General features: G+C 41.8%; 1 protein-coding gene across 1 annotated transcript; it reads left to right on the top strand.

The window, feature by feature from the left end:
- The first annotated feature begins 1084 nt into the window (after positions 1–1084).
- On the top strand, positions 1085–22008 carry LOC109403403 (NPC intracellular cholesterol transporter 2 homolog a). The gene is made up of 4 exons (XM_019676232.3): positions 1085–1319; positions 1398–1517; positions 21100–21275; positions 21341–22008. Exons 1-4 carry the CDS (start codon positions 1226–1228, stop codon positions 21419–21421), a joined length of 471 nt encoding a protein of 156 aa, XP_019531777.3. The 5' UTR covers positions 1085–1225; the 3' UTR covers positions 21422–22008.
- Positions 22009–22485: the final 477 nt, after the last annotated feature.

Raw genomic sequence — 22485 nt, 5'->3', positions numbered from 1 at the left:
TCTCATTCACTCATTTCCCATCTCAATACAATTAACGGTTTACCCAAATATTCAAATGGTCAAACGGCCACTTGCGACTCTCGTATCGGCTTTGCTTCTGATGTTTGACATTTGCTCACTAGCGTCATCCAGAGAGCGCTTGGCGTAGCACAGCATGATACAGTATTTAATTCACACTAGTGTCAAGCATTACGTCTGCTTGTCTGTGATAACGTACATTGTATAATAACAGAAAACAGAAGTAACACTTGCGAAATATCCATCGACCACGCATTTAACCATCATTTTAAATTTTCATAGTTGTGGCTTTCACAACCAGAGGCGCGCGCATCGTTTTTCTATGCGTTTCACGTTTCACACTAGCGCCTTCTGTTGACGATTTCCATGAAAATCGTTCAAGGTGTTACGTATGTTTGTCTGTGGTATAATACAGTATAGGGCACTGCATGGAATTCATTCTTTCTCTTTCACTCTTACAGAAATTTTGTAAACAACAAGGCCAAGAAACATCAAAATCCAATACAAATTCAAAACAATGTAGTGCCCTATTTAATTCACACTTGTGTTAAGCATTACGTCTGCTTATCTGTGGTAACGTACATTGTATAATCACAGTAAACAGATGTAACACTTGCGAAATATTCATCGACCGCACTCTCAACGAACATTTTAAATTTTCATAGTTGAGGTTTTCACATCCAGAGACGCGCGCAACGTTTTTCTTTGTGTTTGACATTTCACACTAGCGCCTTCTGTTGACGATATTACACAACACAGTGTTTCGTGAAACATTTCCACCAGGTGAATTGTTCCAGATGTTACGTCTGTTTATCTGTGGTATAATGTAAAAACCGCAACGCACATGGCTTGTTCGATAATTTTAACTTTTTGATTCCCATTCTACCTAGCATACACACACTCCTGCCTCGATCATCATGAGTATGACTCAGAATTTGCTCCAATTGCAAAACATTCTCATCGTTGTCGCCGAGCTTCTATTCTATACCTACATATGTACGTATCGAGAACCAGAACATTGTCATATCGTTCCAGCTACTACAGCCAGGCAAAAGCATCGGCTAATCTACGACAAAGAGACAGTTCCCAGCCGACAGCCGATCCGAACGGTCCAGTGTAGTTCAGTGATCACAGTTGTGAAGCACTAGAGCAGTTTTACGAGTTTTTGATAACGGGCAGACAGAACAAACAGAAGAATCTCTTCATCATGTACAAATCGCTATCAGTTTCAATGATGAGCCTGCTTTTGGCATTGGCCATCAGCAACCTTGGAGTTCAAGCAGTGCAGTTCGAAAATTGCGGTGAGATAAGTCGCGAGTTGTAAATTTGTGCAACCAACGAAATAACGTTTCAAAATTCGTGATTCTGGACATTTCCAGGTGACGAGAACACGATCGGCAACTATAGCTTGGTGGAAGTGTCCCGCTGTAATTTAGATGAACCTGCGTGTGTCCTGAAGCGAAATACCAACGCAACCATCTCGATCACTTTCACTTCAGGTAAGTTGAATAAGATAAAAGAATGCCATTTCAAAGTGTTTGAATGAATAATTGAGAATTAGTTTTGAGAAACGTTACCAAAAAACTTTTATAATTTTCAGAAATGTAAAAAATAATATCTAGTGATCTTGATGCAAAGGCTTTAAATAACTGTTAAAAAAGACAAGGCATTTGATGCTCTTAGATCCGTGGTACGATTGTTTTATAAGATTGGTCTTTTCTTTTGAAATCTAAATTGTCATCAAGATCATCATCGTGACAAACGCGTAATAATATAGAACCTAGGTATTGCTGCCACTTTCACATACAACGACTAGTTTTCTTTAACGACTCAAAGTCACAGTTAAATTCGTAGATCTCAGATTGATCTTAATGAAATAATGACATTCCGTGTATGTGTCGGTCACGGTCAAACGCTATAATTAATCTCATAGCCGCCGTTTACGATAACGACAAATCCGGCCAAACATTTCAATTGGTCCTATCTGCATTTGAGAGGCTCTCTTTGTTCACTTTCTCTTTCAATTATTGCAATGTAATGGTACACTTTTCAACTATTTTTGCAGTACAAATCGATTCGATACAAGACGATTGTTTTGACCATCGTTCAATGCAAGCAGACAATCATAATACAAATAAACAGCTGAGATATTAACGAAAGAGAAGGAAACCAAAGAGAGCCTCTCTTCTGCAGATAGGACCTTTAGACATGTTTGGCCTGAAATGTGATACCCTTCCATTACCATTGTTACCATTGCAACCATTCAGAAATTCTGACTCAGAATATATTCTATACAGCTATACTGAACTGGCGGGCAGTTGTTACAACGAATTTACTGTATATGCTCCACTTGACTTTGCTTGTTCATTTGATGCGTTCCAACCGGATTGTCAAACGCAAATTGCGCGTGAAAGCTCGGGATTAAATCATTCATGACAACAACGATTTTATTTTAATCGTCCCCAAACAATCATTTTACGTTTTGCGTTGGGTTTATTTTTAGATTAGATTGAGCTTAGTAAATAGGTATAGCCAAACTAACGTGGCATCACGATATCATATTATCGAACTCTACGGTGATTATTCAAATATTTCAATTTTGTAGTAGGTATTGTGTGCATGTTGTCAATCACAAAAGCTGTCACAAATAATAAACCAGTCGCACATGCACCCCCCGATCATCTTTTATGGAAGGTACCCCTAGATCTAATCATATTTGTATGTTTAGAACGACACACGAATCACATCGCACTAGGTACTAGGGAAACACATGAAGCCATACAAAGTACGGTAAAATGGTGTGTCATTGCATGCGATACATGCTTTTCTTGCCTGTTAAGTATGTAGTATGCATTGATTTCACTAGATTAGTTCTTTGTTTCTTCACGGACAAACAGATATAACACTAGCGCAATTTAATATGTAAACATGTTATCAACAGCAGAAGAAGTGTTTCGAGCAATCTCCTAAAACGCTGTTTTAATATTATTTTTTACATAAGGTGAATTTTAATGCTAATCAATGCTTTTCAATAACATATTAAGACACGTCCTTGTCGCCCTTCCAAGAATTTTTATAATGATTTTCATAATTAACTTTACAATGAATTTGGATAAATAAAGTTATACGACGGATATGTAGATGTTTTATCCGATTTCCTTCTAAAAAACATCTAAAATTACATCTTTTCAAAATAACTTAAAAATCTTTAGTATAGACATAACTAAAGGCGGCGTGAGTTATCCATATAACAATTCATGCAAAGATTTGTAAAAAATGCAGTCATTTTTTCGAAATTGACTTCAAGGTGCATACACTCGTCGTTGTTACATTTTTCTAACAATGGTATGATTATAACACTCACTGACTTAAATTTTTCGTTATTTGTCCATAACCCCATGGTGACATGGTTATCCTATTTTGTATATTTTCTTGTAGGGATATTTTTTTTATTTATTAATTTCTTTATTTCTGAAAACTTAAGAAAATGTCTTTCATGTTTTAGATGCTTATTACCATTAATATTTTAGGATAATGAAGGGTACCATCGAAATATCGAGTGTAATAGAAAGTGTGACAAGTAAGGTAGCGAACCACTTGGGTAGCGGCCGGTATTTTGGGCACTCTTCGTTATGACTCACGGCATAAATATCACAAGGCAGGCTAGTAACCTATGTAAACATCATTTTTGGATGTAAACATGTGACGTCGTTCTTATCGTTTTACGTTGATCAAATTGGTGAGGAGTACTAGTTCATTGTGTAAACGCCTATGAACGATTTGAATTACGTCATAAAAAAACTGTCAGATTTCCGGAAGGTATCACCTTCTAAATATTATACACCGTGGCTATAACTCAGTCAATTCCTAACCAAATGACTTGAAATTTTGTACACGGCTAGATACGTATCTCATCGCGTTTTGTGTCAATAGGAAGCAATCAGTGAAGTACTAGATTGAAAGTAGTGAGCTGGATTTTTGTATGGTGAGATAATCAATTCTCCGTTTCTGTAATGAAATGGTGCAAACAGCGTGGGTTATATGATTTCTTGCCTAATTTGATGCTGTTTGAGCAAAAGTTTGGGTAAATGTGTTGTTGAAGTTGTAAGAAATAAATAATACAACAACACAGTTAACCAAACTTTTGCTCAAACAGCATCAAATTAGGCAAGAAATCATATAACCCACGCTGTTTGCACCATTTCATTGCAGATACGGAGAATTGATCATCTCACCATACAAAAATCTAGCTCACTACTTTCAATCTAGTAGCTCACTGATTGCTTCCTATTGGTTCAGAATTGACTGAGTTATAGCAGAAAAGTGCCAAAAATAGGACCCGTGCCGAGATGGTTCCACTTCCATAGTGAAATTATTGTCAAATTAAATATAAATGTCTGAGTATTCTTAACAAGAATGGCTTTTAGTGAGTTTTTGGTAGACGCTGGTACTTATTATTATTATTATTATTATTATTATTATTATTATTATTATTATTATTATTATTATTATTATTATTATTATTATTATTATTATTATTATTATTATTATTATTATTATTATTATTAATTTTTTAACTAAAAATTTTGAAAGAGGGAAAAACCCCTTTGAGTGATTTCCGCAATTTTGAAATCTTTCTCAAAAAAAAAAAAAAAGACGACGACGCTGATACTTGAGACAATCAGATTTCTGTTTCTGGAGAGATCAATGACAAAGTATAGTTGAGATCATTGGAAGATACATTTTCAGACTTTGGCACAATACTGATAAGATTTCTGATAGAATTCTTCCAGATTTCTAGGCGAACTTAAGGAGATCCGGAGAAAACTCTATAGAAAATCGTAAATTTTTAGTTGGAAGCTTGGAAGACATGAATTGCCTATGAGATTTTCGTTGAATATGTTTGAGATACATTGCAGATTTGTTGTACAATGTCTATTGTTGTGAATAGGAAGCAATCGGTGAAGTACTAGATTGAAAGTAGGGTGCTGGATTTTTGTATGGTGAGATGATCAATTCACTGTTTTTTAAATGAAATGGAAAAAAACAGCGTGGGTATTATGATTTTTTGCCTAATTTGATGTTGTTTGAGCAAAAGCAAAGAATAAAAATAGGAAGAATGCCCTCTCTTGCCTTTTTGTATGCAAACGTCATGCGACAAGACAAGATCGAAACAATTATTCAATTTACTTATTATATTACCTCCAATAAATTAAATACGCGCCCTACACCTCTGAACAAATTTAAAAAAAAAAATCGTTAGACGAAATTTCGAGTTACGCCCTTTTAAAGGGACTAACCTCTAAAAAATCAGGATTTCTATTGAAAATCATCATATTTCATAACAGAAGCATGCTTCTGTCATCAAAACCTGAAACGCCATACTCTTTTTTTTTATCATTCCTACACCTCAGGACAAATTCTCAAAAAAAAATCGGTAGACAAAATTTTGAGTTACGCTCTTTTAAAGGGCCTAACCCCTAAAAAAATCTTGGTTTCTATAGAAAACCATCACATTCCATAACAGAAGCATGCCTTGAAGTCCCAAATTATAAAAAGTATCATAAGTAACGCTTCAATTTGATTCTATGCGCTAAGATTGGCTACATTTTGTATAAACATTAGCCATTACGCCAATATAAGGGAAGTATTTATAAACATGTAGAAAGCAATCATTTTTGTATCAATTGCCATTCATAGCGTGGGACGTAAGTTTTTGTATTGCTATTTTATAGAGAAATAAGGCCGATGCAAATTTTTAATTTGTTTTATGTCATACCCCCCCACCAGTGACGGCAATTGTCAAATTACGGTCGTCTGCACCGACGCCCAGCGGCGCCAGCGTCGTTGATTTGTTTTTGTTTTGATAGTCGTCTTGACAACCCGAGCGGCATCTCATGTCGAACACAGAGAACAGACATCCAAGTCCAGTTCTGAAACTGTGTAAGAAATTTAACGGCCATTTGAAATCGGCAACACAAGTGGCAATAGCGTGGCGCTGCAATCGGTTAATTTCCCATACTAATTTTATTCACCACTTGAAATGTTTCAATTCACCACTGACTGTGGCAATATGGTGTTTGGTGGCGTTAGTGTTGTCATCGTGTATTGGTTTGCAACCTTACTCAAGTAAAGATTCAAATCCTTACACAAATTTCCGAATGGAATTTGTTCTAGCCTGGATGTCTGTTCTCTGTGTGTCGAATTCGTTTTTGAACCTGGGTTGGAACTGGATCGGCGGAAAATGTGTAAACAAACAACGTCAAACAAACTTTAGTACAAGCGAAACCGAAGTCGGGTTGGGGTTGAAACTGTGATCTGATCCAGTTCCAACCCAGGTTGGAACTGAATCAAAAACGAAAACGACATCAGAAATGTACGCTTTTGAAATTCTTTTGACCACTGTCTGCTGAACTTCAACCACGTACTGATACTCAAAGTCAGTATTTTCAATTTCAACTGATTCGTTTTAATTAAGCACGATGCAGAAGCAAAAATGCAGTTATTTTCCATCACTCACCAAAAGTAACTATAATGCATTGAATTAAGGTAACTTCTCAGTTTTTTCATGCCTAAAACCATAATAAATCAATTCCAAATTGAAATATTCATATTCGAATTCATCGAGCTGAAGTTCAGTTGAACTGAACTTCAACTACAGTGGATGACAGCACAAAACGCCGCGTCCATTGTCTCGTCTCTTCTTTGTCATGTTCGATCTCGGCCTCGTGTCTATGGATAACTGTGTTTGTTTATTTGTGTTCGTTTTCGCTCAAATTGAACATCATTGTGCTGATTTTTTTCGACACTGCCCCCCCCCCCTTCAAAAATCCCCAAAAAATTGAAGGGACGAAAAAAAACATGGCGGCTCATGACTCAATTTTCAATAGAAAAAATGTTTGCAAGCAACTTGTTTTCAACAGTTGAAAAATATTTTTTCAATAATTGGTAAAAAATTTCAATAGTTTTTTTTTGTTTATTCCTTATTTATTTTTGTCCCCTCCCCCCTCGTACCCGATGAGAGGTCTCGGACATAAAAGAAAAATAACATTTGCATCGGCCCAAATCACTCCGGAAATACTTGAAAAAAAAATACATGTAATAACACTGTAGAATGTCTTTAGAAAATAAAATTATTGGTAAAATTCACTATTCTTGGCTACGCAGGCTTGGTTAATCACCAAGAGAAAATCTAAGCGACCTGGAAGATTCTGAAGGGCATGTCCATTGTCAAGGTATACTGGTAAAAGTGATAATGAAGTTCTTGAAGACAATCATATCATATAAGATATCAACCAACCAAAATCAAATGCTGTTATGTTGTACGTAAGAATGTTTTGTAACCTTACTAGTCGATGACTTCCATATAGTGCGAACCTCAAAATTGTATAGTATCAGTATGAAATATAAAAAAAAAAAACTAATATGTTAATGAGCGATGACATACGCCTTTGTCATTCGTTAGTTTTATAAGTGAATGCCGTTTTCAAAACTGAATTAATAAACATCCAAAAATAAGGATTGAGATGATCAATTGTAATGATAGTTCTAAGTTTAACTACTAAAGAATAAACATGATTAAATGAAACTATGTTTTATAATTATTCAACTATAAGCACTTATGACCTACCAATGGGCGTAACTGAAGAATTTGACCAACATTATTTTTGAAATTCAGTTTAGGGGTGTACAATAACTATATAAATGAATTAACTGTCGTTTTTGTTTTTCATTATATATTGTTCTGACTATAATAGTAAATGAAGCCAACAATGTCCGTATTCTACAGGTTCAAGAATACTTCCCTTATATTGGTGTAATGGCTAATTTTAATACAAAATGCAGTCAAAATTACTGCATAGTATCAAATTGAAGCATCATTTATGATACTTTTTATAATTTGGGACTTCAAGGCATGCTTCTGTTCAGAAATGTGATGGTTTTCTATGGAAACCCAAATTTTTTAGGGGTTAGGCCCTTTAAAAGGGCATAACTCAAAATTCTGCCTACCGATTTTTTAAAAAAATTGTCCTGAGGTGTAAGAATGATAAAAAAGAGTATGGCGTTTCAGGTTTTGATGATAGAAGCATGCTTCTGTAATGAAATATGATTTTCAATAGAAATTTCGTCTAGTCTAGTCTACACTTACACAGCCATTCATTGAAAGAATCCTGGAAAATGATAGAATCGACTACTTCTACCATTTTTCTTGTCATTATTAATGCTTGCAGTACATCGGAAATGCATTACAAGTATTAAAGCGGCCAGGCCTACTGTGCAGCGTTATTGATTGTACAATAAAACCATTAAACGGGGACATCTCGTATCAACCGCTCAGTTTTGTATAGAAAGCTAACTACATGAAAAATCGGTGGGGTTGACGTTGCTATTTAAGAAGGTTAATGTCACCCCTTGGTCCTTGGAGTCCTGGGATGGAACACAGGTATTTGGTCCGTGTCCTGGCCCTAATTTGGCATTAGGGCCAGGACACGGACCAAATACCTGTGTTCCATCCCAGGACTCCAAGGACCAAGGGGTGACATTAACCTTCTTAAATAGCAATAGGCTTAAGCGCCTGAACTCGCTCTCTGAAACGAAAAACACTACTGATCTGTCCCAATTACATGGTCAAGTTTAACAAACAAAATATTATAAGTACTTCAATAAAAATAATCAGAAAGATCTCACCCGATTCAACCGATAATCAAATCCAACATTCTTGAAGCATTCTCAAAAATTAATCCTTCAATCCCTGCTCGAAACAAACCCAACGTGGTGCTGTCATGCATTTGTTTTCACCTCCGTCGCGCATCATCACTGAACATCGCCGGACCATGCGCCAGAAATGCACTTTATTACTATTATTTGTTCTTCACAAAACTCCGTTTTCCGTTGTGATCTTTTTTGAACTGGTCTTTTTGCACCCATGGTGCATACTTATTACACATTTTTCATTATAACTCCACGGTAACTGTGACGTAATAGGACTCCCGATTGCGACGGCATTCTACATAGTTGCACTCCAAACTCATCTCTTTGACCACCGATATCCGAGGGGGGAAGAGAATGTTATCACTGGATAATGCACATTTTCTCGTCAACTTCAAATTTTATTTTATCTTCACACGCGCACAGATTCCACCAAAACTACGGCAAACATGCTCAAATCTATGCCGGAAGGCGTAGCACCAACAGCGGAATCAAATTTTCATCCGTCGATTCAAGCGTAAAAAAACACGCGGACGTAACGCCTCTGTCAAACCACGCGACCGTTCGCAGCCACGGCTTCAGGGCGTAACTCGAAATTTCGTCTAACGATTTTTTTTTTCAATTTGTCCAGAGGTGTAGGGATGATAAAGAAAGAGAATGGCGTTTCAGGTTTTGATGGTATATTTTTTTGATAATAACGGTAAATGAAGCACCGTGCATAATACAACAACACAGTTACCCAAACTTTTGCGCAACCAGCATCAAATTAGGCAAAAAATCATAATACCCACGCAGTTTTGCACCATTTCATTGCATAAATGGAGAATTGATCATCTCACCATACAAAATTCCAGCTCACTACTTTCAATCTAGTACTTCACTGATTGCATCCTATTCCAATGAACAGGATGGCCAGCCCATTTCAGATTTTGATTTCCCGGTTTTCTCCTGGTTTATTCGCGGAATTTTGAAATTTTTCCCGTTTTCAATATAGTCTTTTTAATAAAAAAAAATAACATTCCCTACCGGTTCAGGAGCTGTTCACGTAACAGCTGGAGGATGCTAGAAAGAATTTCTAGTGGAATCCCTGTAGGATTTCCTGGCGGAACTTCAGGGTGAGTCCCTGCAGGATTTCATGGAGAAATCCCTGGAGAAATACAAGGAGGAGTCCCTAGATGATTTCTTGATTGAATTCTGAGGGAATCTCTGGAGACATCCCTGAAAGAATTCGTGGTTGAGTCCCTTGGACAATTCCTGGATGAAGTCCAAAAGGAACCTCTTGAGAAATTTCAGGTGGAATCACTGTGAGGGTACCTGGAAGAAGCCCTGAAGAGTTGCTAAGGGAATTCCTGGATGAATTTGTGGAGAAATTTTTGAAGGAATCCCTTGATGAATTCCTAGCTGAATTAGCAGTTATTCCTGGAGAAAGTCCTGAAGGTATTCCTGGAGGAAGTTGTGAATAAATCGGCCAGAGAAATTCCCTGCATGAATTCCTAAAGAAATTCCTGGAGAACTTCCTGGGGGAATCCCAGGAGAAATTTCTGGAGGAACTCTTGGAAAAAAAAATAGCTGGAGGAGTTTTCTGGGAACTTGGAGTATCTCGAGGAACCCTCGTGGAACCCCCGTGGAATCCTCGGGGAACTCCTGGAGGAATTCTAGAGGAACTCCTGCAGGATTTTTCGAAAGGTTTCTGAGGAACTCCAGGAGGAATTCCAGAATAGCTTCTGAAGAAATTTCCAAGAAACTCCCGGGAAACTCGTGGAGGATTTAATGGGATGTCCTGGAGGAATTCTCGTGAATAATCGTGAAAGAATTGCATCGATAAAGTAAATGATACAAGAGTAGAGCTTGCAGAGCTTGAAGGTCTTAGTTCCAAAATAGTTTGGATGACCCAGATCACCAAGTGAATGTTGCTAAGTTATCAGAATGGCACTCTGAGGCTCTAGAAGTGGCGTAAGTTATGTTCCGTGAGCATTCGTTATAATAAGAGGACTCACTAAACAATTTAAAGTTCTGTGTAAGCCATGATTTTCTACTATTTGAAATGTTTCATGAAATTGCGAATGAAATAATGGTATCGTGATCAATCAGAATAATCTTTAATCAGCGGTTTACGCTGTTACGTGAATCACCCTAATGAAAATATCCAAAGATTTACAGATATTGCAACCCAAACTTCTGAATACATTGGGCCCAATTATAGCCACTGGACACCCAAATAGCAAAACATAGAGATGATCGTAATATTTTGAGGTGCAACAGACACAATCGTGAAAAAATTATGATGATAGAGTGAAGAGAAAGAAAGTAGAGCGTGTAGACCTTGAAGGTCCTAATTCAAGAATAGTTTGGAAATCCTGGAATATCCCATGAATGTATCAAAAGCATTGTAGTTGTAGGCTCCATCAGTAGTATAGACTACATTCCACATTTTTTTTTACAATTAAAGCATAAACATTATGTAGATATCTTAACCCAAACGTCAAAGTGTATTGGCGGCTATTTGTATTTCACAGAATATCCAACTACCACAATATCGAGTTGCTCAAAGCAATGCGAGGTCTAATGGACATCAACGTAACTAAATTTCTTGAACAGCATGAATACAAATGATGGTAGATCCTGTAGATGTAGATCTTAAGAAAATGAATTCCAGAGTAGTTTGAATGACCTAGATCACCCAAAAAACATGTACCATGAGCAGAGTTGGTAAAAACTCAAATTCTCAAATCTCATGGTTGAGTTCTTTCACGCGCGATTCTTGACTCGCCAAACTCACCGCCGAAAAAATCATGCATGAGTTGACTCATGATTTCACTCATTTCTATATTTCTTGGTGTTCTTAAGGATCACATCAAAGTTTTTAGTATTGTATGATAAAACAAAAGCAAATCTAGCGTACAACAACATTGACTCCCATTCAAATTTATTTGGATTCGTTTTACAAGCGAACGAGATTTCGGCGCTTGACTCATGAGCGCGAGATTTTGCATGCAATTCTCGCGCATGAGAAAACGATTTAGAATCGCGTGCGAGTTTGCTCACGCATGAGTGGTTCATGAGTGTGGTTTGAGTGTGAGTTTACCAACACTGACCATGAGTTTTTTAGCGGTGCTTTGAGACTTTTTGAGTACCGTAGACTATGTTCTGATCATTCATCGTGTATAAAATTTGGTTTAGAATGTTGAATTTGTGACACAAACTTTGGAGTAATTTGGAGGCCAAGCAATAGCTCTGGAATGAAAACTTCAACAGACTATGATGGGTTGTGATGGGTTGCATGTTGAGGATCAGTCAAAACAATTGATGTTGATGTTTAGCAAAACGATGAAATTTGAGCAAACACATGTAGAATTTATAAAAAAAACCTGATTTAATCCACCTATGGTGAACAGAACCCTTCTTACACTTATTAAAATTATTGTTGTATTATTTGTATTTAACATATTTGTTTTGTGTAATTTACCAAAAGTTCTAGAAAATATTGTGGATTTGGCATCTAGTGGATTGGTTTCCTAAATAGCATCATGGACCATAGACTAAACTACCAGAAATGCCAGACACTTCCTAGAGTCTTGTATGGAATGTTTAGCTTACATATTCTGGAATTTTGTATCTTTTATTAACTGCCAAAAGATCTTGAATCGATTAACAAATGGGTAAGAAAATCAGCGAGATACAATATATCTTAATCAGTCAATTAAATTAGCTCCGAAGTACTTGGTATTCATGGTTATGGTGTAAAAACGACAAAAATGATATATCTACTAAGTTAATCAGTTTTGGCATTAGCTAGTTATTTTGGCTGTCTGGTTCTTCAAAGCTTTCATTTAACATATTGTTAGTTTCCATAAAATTCCTGTGTATTTGTAATTTGTTATTTATAATTTTGTTGAAAACAATAACCTGCTAGTATACACTTTGTATGAGGTCAGCATCATTTATTTAAAAATAGACTGGTCAAAAACAAATGCAAGATAACAAGTGAATATAATAAAAAAAAAGAATTTATTGAAATACTCTTCGTAAGATATCTCAGTAATCCAATGTCGAATCGAAATAAAATTGCAGGGTCTTATACAAGCATATTGTAGCGTTCATTTGGGGCTTAGAGAACCCAAAACGGTTGACAGACGGCTGAGATATTTATTATGGTACCCTTGGCCAAAAAACTCTCAAAGAGTTAACCTGTATTACTCCTAAGTACTATTTGAAAGATATCTCGGTAACCAAATGTCCAATCCTAATGAAATTGTATAGGGCTCTACACGCAGAAAAAAGAGGCTTGTTTAAAACAATAAAACGCATGGTTGATTTTCAAACTGAGCAATTGCTTATTCCAAAGTTATATTTCTTTGTTCTTGCTTAGAGTTTATCGATCAAAACAATCAATTCCCATCATTCCATATAACGATGAAAACTTCATTTGTTTCAACAAAATGGGGACCATAAACATGGCCCGGATGCACTCACACATCTTTAAAATTCTTACCCCAACATCGCCACAACGAAGAAAGTGTTGCAAATCCATCATTCCAACTTCCAAGTGCAGTTTTGGCCGTGATGGATAACGCGCAGGTACTCAAGACAGCATCCTCAAAAAGTTGGTCGGTTTCGCCTTTTTGCCTTTTTTTATTCGTTCTCGCTTCCATCCGCTTGCCGAGTGTCTAAAAATAGATTTCCGAGCTGCCGCAGGAGCTGCCGTCACCAACACAATCACATTGGGGTTTTGTTAGTACCAAAAGTACAGTCGTTTAAAACAATCTGTCATTTTATGTTAAAACTACCAAATCTCAGTTTGTTCTAACAAACTGTCAAAAATTTCGTCAAATGAAAATATTTGTATTATCAAACAATGGATAAAGTTCAGTTTAAACTAGAAATCAGTTTGTCGCTATAGCAAACTGAAAAATCGGTTGATTTGAACTAGAATTTAATTGTGTTTACAATTATTTTTTCTGCGTGTACTAGAATGTTGTAGCTTTTATTTGCTGCCAGGATAACCGAAATCGGTTGATAGACGGCTAAGATATTTATTATGATACTTTTGGTCAAAAATCTCAAAAGGTTTAGTTGTAAAAAAATTCAATAGCGTTCTACTAGGATGTAGTAGCTTTCATTTGCTTCCAAGAGAACTCAAATCGGTTGACAGACGGCTGAGAAACGTGCGTGACTTTTTTTGTAACGCACATACACACACACACACACATACACACATACACACACACACACACACACACACACACACACACACACACACACACACACTGCTGCCCTGGGGCAGCAGGGACGGATGTCCTGGGGCCTGACGCACCCCCCCGCTTGCGAGTCAGCCGCGTAGTTGCCGGCTAAGAATAGGACTACTAACCCCAATTCAAGGTGTCAAGCGACCCGTGCCGAGGAATGAGTGATCGAGGGGGTGAAAAAGATGCTCGATCTTTAACGGAGCCTGTGGGGTACCTGGGCACCCCCCACAGTATGCTGTCCCTTACCGCGTTAATGCAGAGCTCTGGCGTGGTGGACATTATTTCTCGTGCAACTCGTGGGAACAAGTATGAGCAAAAATCAAAAATCAATTAACTTAGGTGGAAGTAGTGGTGCGATCAACCCCTTCGCAAGAAGTGGGTTGATGAGGTCTCCGACAAGGAGAAGCGAGGAGTCAGGTGCTGGTAGCTTACGTAGCTCAAGCGTGGGAGCTCCTGTCCACTCCACGGCAAGCCAGCCGGTGGAGGTTATGGACGGAGCGTGGCTGCTGAGGGCCATAAGCCAAGAAGTTGGTAAAGGACGGCCCGCATTAGAGGTTGCTGAGCACCAGCTTGGCAAAATCATCGACTTTGCGACAACTAAGTCGAATATAAGCAAGGACCTGAAAACGGCCTTGCTTAGACTTAGAGTGTCTGTCGATGAGGCCAAGCAGGAGCACGCGGTGGCGTTGCTGGCTGCTACAGCTGCGGAACCAGCAAAGGAGAATGTGTCAAAGTTTACACAAACAGAGGCCTTCTCCTTCGCAGGTAGTCCGAGGAGTGTGGAAGCGAATGCTCGTGACAAACGTGACAAGCACTCGCAGAAGCGGGCGAGGCAGCCGTCAGGTGAGGAGCTGTCTGGCGGCGCCCGCAAGGCCAGGCGTATAATAACCCCGAAAGCCGGTGGTAACGCTGGAAAGTCGGACCCCAGCCAGGGTTCCCGGAAAGCTGGGAAGGGTGGGCCTGAAAAGGCTGGCCCGTCCCGGAATGATGGGAATAAGGGGTTGCGACCAATGGTGGGCCCTCAGCAGCCACAGAGCAGGGCGGTCCAAGGAGAAGACCCTCCTTGGACAAAGGTAGAGCGGAAGAAGAAGAAGAAGGTGAATCCGCAGGTAGAAGTACAGGACGCCAAACCAAGGCGTAGGAAGGCAGGTGCCAGGCGTGAGAAAGGCGACGCTATCGTCATCAAGACAGAACAGTCCAAGTACTCGGACGTCTTGAAGACGATGCGAAGCGACGCCAAGCTTGAGGGTCTTGGAGCCGACGTACGCAGTATTAGACGTACTCGTACGGGCGAGATGATCCTGGAGCTGAAGCGCCAGAAGGAGCACAAGGGCGCCGCCTACAAAAGGCTGGCAGAAGAGGTCCTTGGCGAAGGTGTGCAGGTGAGGGCTCTGACACATGAGGCGACTCTGAAGGTCAAAGACATTGACGAGATCACCGAAGTGGAAGAGCTCGTCACGGCACTGCGGCAACAGTGCGATGTGCAGGTGGCCGCCGCGGCCGTTAAGCTACGGAGAGGGCCAGCAGGGACACAGATAGCTTTGGTTCAGCTACCTGTGGCGGATGTTAAAAAGTCCGTTAAAGTAGGGAGTATTAAGGTGGGCTGGTGTGTATGTCACCTGACATTCCACGAGCCACCTGAGGTTTGCTTCAGGTGTCTGGAACCAGGACACAAGTCGTGGGACTGCAAAGGCCCCGACAGGCGCAAACTGTGTAGGCGATGCGGCGCTGAAGGTCATAAGGCCCAAAGCTGCACGAGTCCGCCCATATGCATGATCTGTACCGGGAAAACCTCGAAAAACAGACATGCGATGGGTGGTCCAGGGTGCCCGGCCTTTAAGAAAGCCGCAGTGAGCAACAAATCACAGTGCAGGTAACGCAGCTGAACCTGAACCACTGTGATGCGGCTCAGCAACTGCTTTGTCAGGCGGTTTCTGAGTGGGAGACGGATATCGCCATCATTTCGGACCCATACCGAGTACCCGCCGGCAACGGCAACTGGGCCTCGGATGGGACCAGGAAAATGGCGGCGATATGGACGACGGGTAAATACCCCGTGCAGGAGTTGGTGTCTACTACCTATGAGGGCTTCGTGGTCGCCAAAGTAAACGGGGTCTTCTTCTGTAGCTGTTATGCGCCTCCGCGGTGGCCGATCGAGCGGTTCACGCAAATGCTGGACCGCTTAACGACCGTGCTAACAGGGCGAAGGCCGGTGGTAATAGCGGGTGACTTTAATGCCTGGGCTGTGGAATGGGGAAGCCGTTTCACGAACCAGCGGGGTCAGATCCTGCTAGAAACACTGGCCATCTTAGATGTCGACTTGGCTAACGTCGGTACCAAGAGTACCTATAGTCGAAACGGAGCGGAGTCAATTATTGACGTGACCTTTTGTAGTCCTGGCCTAACAAGTAGTTCGAACTGGAGAGTAGATGATGGCTACACTCACAGCGACCACCTGGCGGTTCGCTACAGTATCGACTACAACAACAGCAGACAGCGGATAGAAGAAGAGGCGGCTAGGCCAAGGCCAAGCCCTCGTAGGTGGAAGACATCATACTTCGACGAAGAGGTATTTAGGGAAGCGCTCCGCCGTGAGCGAAACTTACTCGGTTTAGACGGCGACGAGCTGGTAGCGGTGCTCTCACGTGCGTGTGATGCGACCATGCCTAGGAGAGTCCACCCTAGAAATGGGAGGCCACCGGCTTACTGGTGGACCGACGCGATTGCGGACCTGCGCCGCGCCTGCCTACGGGCTAGGCGGCGGATGCAGCGAGCACGATCAGAGGAAGAGCGAAACGAACGGCGGGTGGTGTTCGCCGCTGCAAAAGCCGCGCTCAAGACCGAGATAAGAGCAAGCAAAAAGGCCTGCTTTGAGGGTCTCTGTCAGAGTGCCAATACGAACCCGTGGGGTGATGCCTACAGGATCGTTATGGCCAAGACGAGAGGTGTGATGGCTCCTACAGAGCAATCTCCAGAGATGTTGGAGGGGATCATTGGAGGACTTTTTCCGCGTCATGATCCTAGTCCTTGGCCTCCTTTCGTAGGACAGCCGGGGACTGGGGCTGGCGATGAGGAAAGGGTCACCGATGTGGAACTTGCGGGGATAGCTAGGTCCCTTAGCGTAGGTAAGGCCCCAGGTCCGGACGGAGTTCCGAACCTGGCCTTAAAAGTAGCTATTGCAGAAGCTCCCGAGATGTTCAGGTCTGCTATGCAGAAATGCCTGGACGAGGGAGTTTTCCCAGAAGCTTGGAAGAGGCAGAGCCTGGTACTATTGTCAAAGGCGGGGAAACCACCCGGAGACCCGTCGGCATATAGACCAATATGCTTGATTGACACGGCGGGGAAGGTGCTCGAAAAGATCATCCTCAATAGAATGTTGAAGTTCACTGAGGGCGCAAATGGTCTCTCGAGCAACCAGTATGGCTTCCGGAAGGGGAGGTCCACCGTAGACGCTATCTTGTCGGTTACAAAAACCGCCGAGAAAGCACTCGAGCCTAAGAGGAGGGGAATTCGCTTCTGCGGGGTAGTGACTCTGGATGTAAGGAATGCATTTAATAGCGCCAGTTGGGCTGCTATTGCCGATGCGCTCTTGCGTCTGGGGATACCGGAGTACTTGTACAAGATTCTCGGAAGCTACTTCCAGAATCGCGTACTAGTATACGACACGGAGGTGGGTCGGAAGTGCTTTCACATAACCTCAGGAGTCCCGCAAGGTTCCATCCTGGGTCCGGTGTTATGGAATGTCATGTACGACGAGGTGTTGAGGTTAGAGTACCCAGTGGGAGTGGTGATTGTCGGATTTGCCGACGATATTACGCTCGAAGTCTACGGTGAAACGATCGAGGAGGTGAAGTTGACTACCGACCACTCGATCAAGGTTGTGGAGGCGTGGATGCGGTCCAGAAAACTGGAGCTGGCTCACCACAAGACAGAGGTGACGGTTGTTAACAACATGCAGTCGGCGCAGCAGACGGAGATCAGTGTAGGAGAGTGCACTATCCTGTCGAAGCGCTCTGTCAAGCACTTGGGCGTGATGATCGACGATAAGCTTACCTTCGGTAGCCACGTCGATTATGCCTGTAAAAGAGCCTCCACAGCTATTGCGGCACTGTCCCGGATGATGTCCAATAGCTCAGCGGTGTACGCCAGTAAGCGCAAGCTTCTGGCTAGTGTTGCTACGTCCATACTTAGGTATGGCGGCCCGGCGTGGGGTACCGCGCTAAGTACTGAATGCTACCGACGGAAGCTGGAAAGTACTTACAGGCTTATGTGTCTGAGGGTTGCAAGCGCGTATCGTACCGTGTCACACGACGCTCTCTGTGTCATTACTGGTATGGTGCCTATCAGCATTCTTATCAGTGAGGACATGGAGTGCTTCGAAATGCGCGGCACAAGAGGCATACGCAAAACTGTCAGGATGGCCTCTATGGTCAAATGGCAGCGCGCGTGGGACAGTTCCACCAAAGGAAGGTGGACCCATAGGTTGATACCGAGGGTAGATAGTTGGATTAATAGGCGCCATGGGGAAGTTTCATTCCACCTGACACAGGTCCTTACAGGTCATGGTTGCTTCCGACAGTATCTACACCGTTTCGGGCATGCGGATTCTCCCGAATGCCCAGTGTGCAATGGTTTAGAGGAAACGGCGGAACACGTGTTGTTCGTGTGCCCGCGTTTTCGCACAATGCGTGACCGCATGCTTGCCACATGCGGGGAGGACACAACTCCGGACAACTTGGTCCAGAGAATGTGTAGGGATGAGATTAGCTGGAATGCCGTTTCAACGGCAATCACCCATATCGTCTGGGAGCTACAGAGGAGGTGGCGCGTGGACTCGGAGAATGGCTAGTCCAGATGCAGTACAAGAGGTGGTCCAGGGGTTCGAAGTCGGCTTCGTAGGTCATACCGGTGCCCTGCGGTCGAGATCGACCCTTACAGCGATTAAGTGGCCGCGGAGAGGAAGTCCCGGTAGCGGTGCTGTCGTGGCGTCGGTCTACTGGGTTGGATCTGAGCCCGCGGTTGGAAAGGGGTCCCCGGCAAGGGTCGGGGTAGGTGAGATCCTGCTGTCTGCAACCTACGGGTGCATCTGATAGGGCCTGAAGGGTAGTGATACCCTTCCTTTGCGGGCAGGTCAGATCGGGTTGCACGTGGGCATCAGTTCTTGATGTCCGCTCAGCAGTAGGGCGCGGGCGGGGTTGACCCTGCCCGCCTTCCGAGGACAAAGGGAGTGGCGAGGACCACTCGGGAAACTGGCTAAGCGCCAGCATGCTATCGTGATGGACTCTCCAGTGCGAGTCATCGATGTTCGTTGCTGCTAGGCTACGGCAGCTAACCTTGAGGGTGCGATATGCACTAGCCCCTCTCTGAAGCAATACCTTCTTGGTGGTTCCGGAGAGACGTAGGGTTTGGCGACCATAGGAATGTGTTTTAGTGGGTCGAGGAGAGAGTAGTCCTGGCTTCTACCGGCATTGTAGAAGACGGCCTCATCCCCACACTACCCTAACCTTCCTGTTAGGGTGTCTGATGAGCAGATTTATCCGCCTATGGTTTAGAAGGAAAAAAAAAAAAAAAACACACACACACACACACACACATACAGACATTTGCTCAGTTCGTCGAGCTGAGTTCATTGGTATATGAGACTCGGCCCTCCGGGCCTCGGATCGAAAGTCGGTTTTTCGAGCGATATTTATACCCTTCTTATGGGTGTAAGAAGGGTAAAAATCTGTTGACAAACGGCTGAGAAATGTATTATGATACATTTTATCAAAAATCTCTCAAAAGCGTAAATTTCATTACTCCTTAGTACTCGTGGAAAGATATCTCGGAAACAAAATGTCCAAACGGCATGAAATTTAATAGCATACTACTTGGATGCTGTAGCTTTCATTTGATGCTGAGAGAACTCAAATCGATTGACACACGGCTGATTCATTTATTATGAAGCATTTTGTCAATGACCTCTCAAAAAGTTGTTGTATTACTCCAAAGTACTCCCCGAAAGATATCTCGGTTACAAAATATCCAATCGGAATGAAATTCAAAAGCGTTCTTCTAGGGTGCAGTAGCTTTCGTTTGGGGCCTTAAGAACCCAAATCGGTTGATAGACGGCTGAGAAATTTATGGTGATACACTTTGTCAAAAATATCTAATAGTTATTTATGTAATGAGTTGCAAAAAGTTGATTTTTTCAGCACGAGTCGTACATTTATCTAACGAGGCTTGCCGAGTTAGATAAATACGAAGAGTGCTGAAAAAATCGAGTTTTGCAACGAGTTCCATACAAAATTTTATGCAATGATTTTTTTCATAATGCAACCCATTTGAGTTGCATAATATTCATAATGCAACTCAAATGAGTTGCATTATGAACATTATACAACTATTTTTCATTATGCAACTCATTTAAGTTGCATAATGAACCAGTTCGGAAAAAATGGCCATTATTATACCCAAATGAGTTATATAAAATGTAAATTATGATACTGAATTGCATAAAATAATTAAGTTGTACTACTCCCTAGCACTCTTTGAAAGATATCGCGGTAACCGAACGTCCAATCAAAAAAAAATTCAATAGCGTTCTACTAGGATGTAGTAGCTTTCATTTGCTTCCAAGAGAACTCAAATCGGTCAACAGACGGCTGAGAACCGTGAGTGACATTTTTTTGTAACATACATACACACACACACACACACACACACACACACACACACACACACACACACACACACACACACACACACACACACACACACACACACACACATACACACACACACACACACATACACACACACGCACATACAGACATTTGCTCAATTCGTCGAGCTGAGTTGATTGGTATATGTGACTCGGCCCTGCGGGCCTCGGTTCGAAGGTCGGTTTTCCAAGCGGTATTTATACCCTTCTTATGGGTGTAAGAAGGGTAAAAAGTCACGTATTTTAGGCTACCAGCAAAAGGGGGATGGTGCAAAGGGGGAAGGTACCACGCATTTCTTAGCACAACTATTCCCCTTGACTATAAAAATACTCCAGGGTAAAATGTTTACGGGTTTAATTGGTTCAAAATTCAAATCGTACATTTTAGTTCTTGTTATTGACCTATCCATCTCTTTTGCACAGATGAACAGCTCCCAGAACTGAAGGCAGTTGTTCACGGTATCATCTTGGGGATGGAGGTCCCCTTCAACCTACCGAACCCAGACGGCTGCAAGGATAGCGGATTGGAATGTCCACTGGCGGCCGACACCGAATACAAGTACAGCACCACGTTGCCCGTTCTGAAGCAGTACCCCAAGGTTTGTTCAAGGCATTGACATGACCAGTTGTACGTATTTATATGTTATCCTTTTTGCAAAAACAGGTGGCAGTCGAGGTGAAATGGGAACTAAAATCCGGCGGCAAGGATGTCATTTGCGTAAAGATCCCGGCCAAGATCCAGTAACTCCCATCCCGGACCCAGATGGCAATGCTTTTCAAATAAGGAACGCGAGCAGACGAGCAATCAGCTGTGCTGAATGCACATAGCATTGGAAAGTAGCAGTAATACGGCTGGACGTGGATGGTTGCGAGGCAGCCGTAGTGAATTGAATTATTAGATTAAGAATGGTCAATTTATAACACACCGCATCATCCACGGTTCCTTTTTCGCTTCGAATCCAATTCCATTATTCATTCATTCATTCTGTCGTCTTCCTTATCATCATTGTTGCCAGCGTCGTCGTACGAAGGTATCTACCGTAAAATGGGAGAAGTTTGATTGATTTTTGAAACTTTCGTAGTGAAGCACAGATGGCTATGTTTTATGTTCTGAAACACAGTTAGGTTACTTGAAGCGCCACTAAACCGATCAATATTACCCCGTTTTACGATACTTTTAAAAAGCAACTTAAGCGTCTGTATCTCTCGCAGTTTCCCCACTTTTCTTCCCGTCAATCATTCCCAATTGACGCATTTATAGTAAACTTAGTTGTGAACTGAACCAATCAACAACAAATAAAAAAAAAAACAGAAATTCCCTCCATGACCAGACCCGATGCTTTCGTTATTGTCGCTACTTTTTATTTGCCTTCGAACAATGGCCCGGAAAAGTTGTCAAGATGAGTCCGTTTCACTGTTTCTTAATTCGCAGCTTCCGGTTCGAATATTGGCGCTTCAATTGAAATCTAATTGTGTGGGAAATTGTGTCAAAGTAATGAACAGCCGGCGACTGGGCAGTCCACGTTATCGTCATGACCGCACATGGCAGATGAAACGCTGGAACGTAGTAGGTAGGTTGGAAACGATTCAAGATTCAAGCAACAATCGTCGCGTCGTGTGGAGTCAAGTAGGTAAGTGCGGATCTTTGTCACAAGCACATGTGCTCAATCTAAGGTTATTGTATTAAATTATATCTAATCTGTTTCGGCGACGCAAGCGGCTTCTTTTGTTGTCTGAGTCATGACTAGCAGTGCTATAGTAAGCAAAAATTTTCTTCATGTTCTAATGCGTGCGGAGGCAGACTGATTT

Source organism: Aedes albopictus, chromosome 3 (assembly GCF_035046485.1).
Source record: "Aedes albopictus strain Foshan chromosome 3, AalbF5, whole genome shotgun sequence".
NCBI lineage: Eukaryota > Metazoa > Arthropoda > Insecta > Diptera > Culicidae > Aedes > Aedes albopictus.
The sequence above is the reverse complement of the archived record's forward strand: the minus strand, read 5'-3'. Positions and strand labels throughout refer to the sequence as shown.